This window comes from Elephantulus edwardii, unplaced genomic scaffold (assembly GCF_000299155.1).
Source record: "Elephantulus edwardii isolate Elephantulus edwardi_28Jun2011 unplaced genomic scaffold, EleEdw1.0 scaffold00151, whole genome shotgun sequence".
NCBI classification, from domain to species: Eukaryota; Metazoa; Chordata; class Mammalia; order Macroscelidea; family Macroscelididae; genus Elephantulus; species Elephantulus edwardii.
Window position 1 is genome coordinate 3,407,060 of NW_006399901.1, and position 9,239 is coordinate 3,416,298.

At 46.8% G+C, this 9,239-nt stretch overlaps 1 protein-coding gene across 4 annotated transcripts in view; it reads left to right on the forward strand.

Annotated features, from left to right (window-relative positions):
• The first annotated feature begins 4,743 nt into the window (after nucleotides 1-4,743).
• SLC5A1 (solute carrier family 5 (sodium/glucose cotransporter), member 1) overlaps nucleotides 4,744-9,239 on the forward strand; it is a 102,066-nt gene continuing 97,570 nt past the window's right edge. For all 4 annotated transcript variants that reach the window (XM_006894816.1, XM_006894819.1, XM_006894817.1 and 1 more), the window contains exon 1: nucleotides 4,744-4,878. In XM_006894816.1, coding sequence (XP_006894878.1) covers nucleotides 4,744-4,878 — 135 coding nt within the window. The remainder of the gene's footprint in view (nucleotides 4,879-9,239) is intronic.

The window sequence follows — 9,239 nt, forward strand, 5'->3', positions numbered from 1 at the left end:
GTTGATCCTCCTTTGGCTTGATCCTTGTAGTGTCTTTGTCTACCCTTTCCAATCCTATTCTTAATCTTCCCTCCTGCCCCTTCCTATTGTCAGGGTAGCCTATTTATGCAGTATTTATCCTTTTTTTTTTTGTTTTAGTATTTATCCTTTTGTGACCGAGTTATTTCCCTCATAATACTCTCTAGATTCTCTCATTTTGGGTCATACGTTATCAATCCTTTGTTGTTCTTTAGTGCTGCATAGTATTCCATATGTATACCAGAGTTTCTCTACCCATTCATTTGTTGATGGGCATTTAGATTGTTTCCACTTTCTTGCTATTGTGAATAACACTGCTATGAATATAGGTAAACATATCTCTATTCATGTATCAGTTCTGATTTCCTTGAGGTATGAGGTATATTTCTCGCAGTGGCATAACTGGGTCATGTGGGATTTCTACGTTCATCTCTTTAAAGAAATGCCAAGCTGCCTTTCCTAGTAACTGAGCCATTTTACAATTCCAGCAGCAGTTCACAGAGTTCCAATCTCTCTGCATCCTCATCAGTGTACTGTTTGCTGTCCAGTTAAACCTGGCTACTGCTACTGGGTTGAGGGAGCTTGATGGCCTAATGGTAAGAAGTTGCACTGCCAATCTGAAGGCACACGGTTTGAATTCACCAACTGCTCTGTGGGAGAAAGACGGGCAATAACCTGCCATGTGATTTACTGCCTCTGAAAACCCTCTGGAGGGTCAGTTATGGGTCAGTTCCAACTCATAAATATACAACCAACAACAATTGCTTGTTTTATTTGCATGTCTGATTGCCAGTGATTTTGAACGTTTCTTCACATATTTGTTGACCATTTGACTGTTCTCCTTCATGAAGAGTCTTTTCATGCCTTTTTCCCATTTTATCATTAGATTATCGGTCTTTTTCTTTTGGAGGCCCTTTATTATAGTATAAACCTTAGTTATGGATCCTTGGCTGAAATGTCATTGCCAAGGTTTTTTCCCCCTCTAGTCTATAGGCTTTATTCTCACACTGTTGGCAAACGTTTTTGATGCTCACAGGGATTTGAGTTTTAGAAGGTCTCATTTGACAATTTTACCTTCTCCTGGGTCTGCATTTTTTTGGCTATATTTACAAGGCTATTTATGCTGTAGGCTGGGGCTCTGAGTGTCACAGCAACATTATTATAGCATTACAGCAACATGCAAGTCCTCACAATGACGGACAGGTGGTGGTCTTCCCCCATAACTGGAGGTTTTCTTCTCTCTCGGGGGCTCTGGTAACAACGTCCCTTTCAATAACCTGGTTTGGACAAGTTTGGGCAGGAGAGAAGAAAAGAGTGGCTCTCAGCATGAGGCGGGCAAGGTTCTGATCAATGACCAGCAGCTCTGACCAGCTATGGAGGGGCCAGATGGGCATCACACTGTGTCCCGGAAGCACTTACTCAGGAAAACTCGAGTTTAAAATGTCTTTTTTTTGCTAAGAGACCAATGAGAAAGAGCAACTGCAAAAAAGGGTCACAGGCAACCTGGGGATGTCCACACCTGGGGGTTACTTCTGATGAGGGGCTTTGTGTTTATTTTTGCTTTTATCTCCACCCTCCATTCCTTGCGTCCTTCATTTCCTGGAATATTCTTCAGCCTCCTCTCATCTGACCCATGCCTCCTTTTTCAGGACTTGCTCAAACCAGAACATTTCCTGGCCTTTCCCCAACCTTACCTTAACCCCGGGCCAAATTCTTTGCTAGATGCTTTGCACGTTAGTACTTCTCCTGCAAAGCACAGGCCACGATTGCCATTTTCTAGGTAACTGCCTCACATATGCTGGTGGGTGGCCTGTCTTTCCCGCAGGTATGAGCCGGGTGTGCTTTTACTGCTGTATCTTTGGGGTTAGCATGCATGAGCTGGCATAGAGAAGGGGATGAATGAGTAAGTGAATGAATGAGTGAGTGAATGATCGAGTGAGTCAGTGAGTGAATGAATGAGTTGATTTCCCATTTTTTCCCTGATTGCTGTCCCTTATTGTTTTCTCATTCACATTCAACTGTCCTAAAAAAGGCCAGTCCCTGCTTGGAAGAACCATATGCCTTTAGTGCCCCTCACCCCATGCACCTTTTGTTTTATTTAAGTGTGTGTGTGTGTGTGTGTGTGTGTGTGTGTGTGTGTGTGTGATGCCCTGTACATTTTGGATTTACTCATCGCTACAGATGTTCTTTACGTTCCTTGTATTTTCAGGACCTGGCACAGTCTGGCCTGAATCCGGACTTTTCCTTTTCCTGTGGGTAGAAGCTCCCTGTAAGCAGAGACTTGGCCTCACCAGAGCCAGACGAAACACCTTGTAGAATGCAGGGTTGACCGGAGCTGTGGCTGAGGCCTGCCCTCTTCCTGAAGGATGTCCACAGTGGGAAGCCCTGATTCCAGAGTTTCCAGAAGAGGAATTCCTGATCCCCATGGGTATTATTTCCTTGCCAACTGATTGGCTGGAGATTTGAATCTTCCAAGATGTACCTCAGAAAAAGGCTTGGCAGTCTACTTCCAAAATGCAGTCTTTGGTGGACATTTGACTGGACTTTGGATGTGTCCTTTCACAGTTTATATTTCTAGGGATGTTGTTGTCATGCTGTTACGTGCTGTCAAGTCTGAACTGATTTGTAGCTGACCCTCCAGCGGGTTTTCAGAGGCTGTAGATCCCACAGGAGGAGGCTGCCTTTCTTTCTTCTGAGGCGCAGCTGGTGGGGGATCCGAACCATGTGCCTTTGGGTTAGCAGCCCAACTCCTTACCACAGGGCTATTTCTGGGGAATGGGGAAGGGGGTTTGGGGAAGGGCTTAGTAGTGTGGATGCTGCCCAGGTCTCAGTGGGATGGATAAGTGCTGATGAGAGGATAAGGCGTGGCAGCAGGTGGCTTTGATAGCAAAGCACTTAGAACAAAAGAGCAGGGCAGGGTGACTTTAAGGGGGCAGGCGGGGCTGGAGGCAGGAGAGAGCCCTGCTGGTGAGTCATCTCCCCCTGAGTCTCAGCTCTGAAGAGGCTTCCTTCTCCCCTTGCAGTCACCGTTGGCTCTGGGTCAGCCTATCCTCCCTCCAAACTAGGCCTGCTCTCACCTCATTGCTAGGTAATCAGAACCAACTCACAGCTGATCCTCCGCTGGGTTTCTGAGGCTGCAAATCGCACCGTCTTCCACCAGAGAGGCTGGTAGATTTGGGTTTGCAGTGCAGAGCTTTCTGTAGGCCTGCCTTGGCCTGTCACAGGCTGCCTGTCACTCTCCCTCTCTGTCCTGAGCCCCAGCCCACAGCGGTGCCTCCTGTTTCCTGGTGGGCTAGCCAACTCCCAGCAAGGATCTGGGTTTGATGAGTTCCTTGGAAGGGGTTTTCTGGCTTTGTTCCTCCCACCCACTTCAGACAGAGCTCTGCCAATTCAAAGGTGGTTGTTGTTATGTGCCATCAAGTTGCCTGTGACTCATAACAAGCCTATGTACAACAGCTCTGAAGCCTGCCCTGTCCTGACCCAACCTTATTGTCTCTGACACATCTACCCCTGTTACCCCAGTTACTATGTTAATCCATCTCTTCCAGGCTCTTCCTCTCCTTCAGTGCCCCTCCACCCTTCCAAGCATGATGTCCTTCTCCAAGGACCAGTTCCTCCTGGCCACGTGCCCAAACTATGTGAGAAGGAGCTTCAAAATCTTAGCCTCCAAGGAGAAACTTGGTTTCACCCTCTCCAAGACAGACCTGTTTGTTTTCTTGGCCATCCATGGCGTGTTCAAGACTTCTCCAGCACCACAACTCAAAGGCATTGCTTCTTCTTCTGTCTTCCTTAGTCATTGGATGCATAATAAGTAATTGTGAAGACCATGGCCTTTCAAAGGTAACAAGGTTGAATCTACCAAATGCATCATGGGAGAAAGATGGACAATGTCCTCTCATGTGATTCATAGCCTCTGAAAACCCTCTGGTGGTGGAGTCAGCTATGGAAGGGTTACAACTGGACAGCACATAACAACATTGGCCTTCAGAAGGGCCCCAAATGGTGCCATTGAGAAGCAGGTGAGGAAAAAGTTCCCTCCGAATACTCCCAGCTCCACCTCCCTGCCTCAGTTTCTCCCAGTGGGCACAACAGTGTCCCATCCCAGCTTCAGGCTTGGAGGTCAGGAAAGTGGGTGGGTGGCCATTCCTGCCACCAAGAAAGTAACAACCGTGCTGAACCTACCCCAGCAACATTTTGACAGACTTCTCTACCTCCCCACAAAGTTCTCTGGAGAGAGGAGAACTCCACTAACTCTCGCAAGCTTTACACCCTGCAGGATTTACATCCATTTCACACTGAAGAGAAGCCAGAGTGTGAACCTGGGTTCATCTACCAGCAGGCTGGTGACTTACAGCTTCTAAACCCCTGCCCCAGGCCGCCTGGTCCTGATGGAAGCTGCTCCAGGGCCCCTGGGGGATGCGGCCTCCTGGCGGGCCAGCCTGGCAGTGGCTGCAGAAGCACGGCAGGACTTTGTGCCAGGCGGGCACTACCTCCACCGCCCCGCCTGGCCCCTCCCCGCTCAGGGACAGCCTTTACCTGTGGCGTTGCGGCCACACAGCAGCTGCACTTGCTCCGACTCTGGGACTGAGGAGAGCAGTGCAGGGACCTCGCGTGGCCTCCTGGCTGCCTCGACGTCTCGCAGATCCATTCTCTTTGCGGCTGATCATTAACCCACAGGCGGCATAAAACAGCCAGCAGGGCCAAGACGAGCCCGGACCTGTCGCCATGGACAGCAGCACCTGGATCCCCACACTTTCCACCACCCCTGCGCCCATCCCGTCCCACGAGCGCATCCGAAATGCTGCTGACATCTCTGTCATTGTCATCTACTTCGTGGTGGTGATGGCCGTTGGGCTCTGGGTATGTGGGGGGCCTGGCACGGCGGGCTGAGGGGGGAGGCGATGGGAGGAACAAAGGGGCGCATGGAGAGCAACTGGTTAGTGTCCTGGGAGTTGAACTTTTCTGGGTGCTGTGGAGTTAGAATGAGTGGGGTTTGCGGGAAGTTAAGGAGGTGCAAAGCCAGGAGAAGGGAACCAAGTTAGGCTGAGTGGAAAGAAGTGCCTGGGGGGAGGTGATTGGCCAGAGGATGGCCAGCCGTGTACCTTGAGCAGAGGGGGCGCGGGAGAGGCTGGCAGAGGGTGTGAGGACCAGCACAAGCAGATTGCAGCAACAGGGGATGAGCCCACAGAGGTGACTGTCTTGTGTTGTGGATGAGAAACGTTGTAGAAATTGGAGAGAATCATGTGCTCCCACTGCCTACAGGTGCCTGGGGCAGCTGGTGGAAGTGTGCCCATGGCACGTGCCCTGGAAGGCTGCTTCCCAGTCCTGGTGCTCTGGGGTCCTAGGGGCCAGTGCATTTAAAATGGGGGCCGGCAGGTGGCCTGCACATTTAAAGTGGAGGCCATCAGGGCCAGGGGAAGGAAGGCAGGAGACTGGCCCGGTGCTGGGATAGGGAAGTGCCGGTGGTTCCCCTTTGGAGCTCTGGGGACACGCCAAACCAGAGAAACTTGTTCTCACCTCCCCTGGGCCTTGGAGATGTCACTGTGACGGATTTGGCACACCCAGCCACTAGCCAAGGAGGCGATTTCAAAGTGCGCCCATATTCCAGCCCCTTCCAAAGGCTGGCTGTCAGTTCTTGAGAGTGACAGCCAGGCGGGAGGAGGCTGTGGTGCCACCAGGTGGCTGTGGAGAGAGATTCTTAGAAGAAGGTGGAGCTGGACATTAATCTTTTTGAGATCATAACCCTTATTCCAGGGGTAAAAGGAAGTGTTGGTTTTCTTTTTTTAGGGGGTGTGTGTGTTTGTGTCGATTTTTAAAAAAAATCATACTGTTTTTTTTTTACAAAGTTCATATGCATTGTTTTTCACACCCGATCGTTCCCATTTCCTCCCGCCCCCCATCATATTGTTCCGCCCTATGGTTAATGCCTCCCATCCTCACCCCTCTGCTCCCCCCCACCTTTGGATCCTCATGGTTGTTTTACACTAATGGTCTTGCACAATATTTATCCTTAGAGAGCTGAGTTGGTTCACTTAGCATAATGCTCTCCAGTTCCTCCCAAGTTAGGTAGCTTGTGTTGACTTAAAAAAAAAAAAAAGAATTATAGCCAACAACTATGACTGACACCTTCTAAAAAGCCAAGTAAAGTTAGATGCTTAACTCTTCTCCCTCTGAGCCCTGCTTCCCAGACACAGTGCAAAGTGGCCAGTTAGGAGCCGGAAGACCCTGGTTACACAGGATGTGACTGTATGGTTTGAGGCATTTGATTTGGGGCAACCCCCTCCAGCCTCAGCTTACTTAGGAGTAAAATACGTACAACATTAACCATTTAAATTTTTCTCCTTTTAAAAATGGCTTTGCACACAATCATTCATACATACTGAATTTTGTTCACATACATTGTATGTGTTTTATCACCCATTCCCATCAAATCCTTTTACCCTCTGCTTGTTCCTTCATCCACTAAATTTTGCTGCCCTCGCAGACTTTTTGATCTCCTCTCCCTTTTCCTGTCCCACTTTCTCCTCTTCCCCATCCCTTTTGAACACCTACACATATTCTGTTCCTGTTTGCTGATTGTCATAGCCATATTGACCTTTCTTGAATTCTTCCAGGTTAACCCTCCCTTGTCCTGATCCTTTACCATGTTCATTTTTTTCTGTACTTAACCATTTTCATGACACCTCACTGTTGTAGAGACGAACTTTAGGATTAGCAATGAATGCATCTTCCTTCCTATGGACTATATCACAGAGGTGCCTTGTGAAAAGGAGCATAGGAGAGGAATCGGACAGCTCTTATGCCCCCCCTTCTTGGTCTGGGTACTGATATCGTTTGATGTCAGATGCAAGTTTGGCCTTGAGTAATTTTTGCCCTTTTAAAGAAAATAGACAACAATGGTCAGCCCATCCTCACAAAAAAGCCATGAGACAGGAATAGCAGAAGAGGAAGTTGAAGCTGCATAGCAATGATCTGCTGAAGATTTCCAATCCGTAGAATTGGTTTCTAGTGGGAATCCCTTGACTCCTGGTTTTCCATGTGCTTTCCTACCTGGTCTATCTCTGCCACTTCCATGCCAATGAATTAGTTATGAAGCCAAGAGAAAAGGCCATCATTTGCTGGCTGAGCTACTGTCCGTTTCTGAGGTAATCATCATCAATCTCCATTCTCTTAACCATCTCATTTCAGCCCTGCCAGGCCCACTGATTACAGTGTTTACACTTTTCAAATATCTGTGAATTGGTATCACTTGTCCTGTTAAATGCTCCGTAATGAGCCCATTAGTATTTGTCCACTTTAATCTTCCCTCATTAGTCAGTGCCTCTGGGCCTCTGAACCCTGATCATTCAAACATGTTGGATTTCTTCCAGTTGACATCTCTTTATGCTGTCAAAACATCAAGAGTGACAGGGTTAGGCACGGGCATCCTTACTCTTGCATTGTCTATGGGTTGCGCAGACAGAATGGTCCAGATCCATTCTGCTTCTTCAGTATAGAGACGTGGAGACTAGCAGATGGGTGGGTAGGGAGAAGGAAAAGGCAAGGCACAGTGAAGATTTGATAAGACTTTGTAATAAATGGTATCGATCAATTACGATTAATGTTGTTGTTGTTATGTGCTGTTGAGTTGCCTGTGATTCATAGTGACCCTATATACAACAGCTCAGAACCCTACTCTATCCTGAGCCAAGCTTACTGTCTCTGACACACCTACCCCCCATTACTCCAGTGACTGAGTCAATCCATGAGTCATCCTGGGTATTCCTCTCTTGCACTGTCCCTCCACTCTCCCAAGCATAATGTCCCTCTCCAAAGAATTGGTCCTTCCTTGCAACATGCCTGAAGTATATGACACAGAGCTTCAGAATCCTTGCCTCCAAGGAGCAGCCTTGTTTCACCCAATTTATATTAATGAGTGAATGAAAACCAATTTGAATAAAAGACACAACCAATGTTTGTCTGGTCACTATCCCCATCTCTTAAAATATTATCTGTTTGGTTTTATCCTCTGCCAAACCTGCATTATCCAGTCATATGTAGGCTTGGACATACTGCATCTTGAGTGTATGCTTCCATTTTTCTTTCTCTACATCTTAGTGGGTCCCCCCCTCCCTTTTTTGGAATTTGCCTTAAAGAGAATCTTTGAATTTATTCTTGCTAGTCATAATAATGAAATCCTATCCATATGAACCAAATCTGTTCCACTTTTGTATATAGTCCACAGCCAAGAATTGCTCTTAACACTTTTAAAGGAGCATAAAAGATCATAGTCTGCACGTAGTCCACAAACCCTACAGTATTTACTATCTTGTCATTTACTAAAAATATATACTATAAATTCTTATAGTCATTTGGGCTATATTCCCATTGAATATTCATTCAATGCTTGAGTTGGAATGGCCCCTAGGGAACCCAGCCTCCCCATTTCACAGACTGGGATCAGAGAGGATGACTAGAAGTCACTCAGATGAATTAGTGGTAGAGCTGGGACCAGATCTCAAGTTTTAGGATACCAATGAAGTCCTTTTGGTGGTGAAAATGATTAAACACTTGCCTACTTGCCTAAAAGATTGAGAGTTCAAGTCCTCCCAGTGGTGCCTCAAAAGACAGTCCTAAATACGACGTAAGATCATTATTGTAGAAATAGAAAGATAACTAGTAAATGTGTATGAAGATGTAAGGAGAAGAGGGTAGTAGCAGAGGCCAGGGGGAAATTATAGGGTCGTACAATTTGGTGGGTGGAGGGACTGGGAAAGATCTGGTGGAGATCTGGAAAGACAGGGTAATGGTAAGCATAGTTCAATAGTGATTAATTTTATTAAATATAATGAATGGAAATGATTATATGAAACATCATGTGAATGAAGGATGGTGTGAAACATAATGCATATGAACTTTGTAAGCAAACCAATATAAAATAAAATATTTTGTGAAAAGGACTATTGTTCTAGTCCTGAAAGGTCACAGTTTTGAAAGCCTTAGTGAGCGATTCTCCTCTGTGCATGTGGAGTCCCCATGTGTTAGAATTGACTTGAAGGTAACAAACAATAACATGAAGCTAAAGCCAATACCCTTCCATTATTTTACTTTTCCTCTGCCCACAGGTACTACACTTTCTGAGATGCCCTCTCTGTGGTCCTTGCTGCTATATATATTGACATATGCTGCCATATGCATTGACATTCCGCCATATGCATTGACATTCCTCCATATGCATTGAC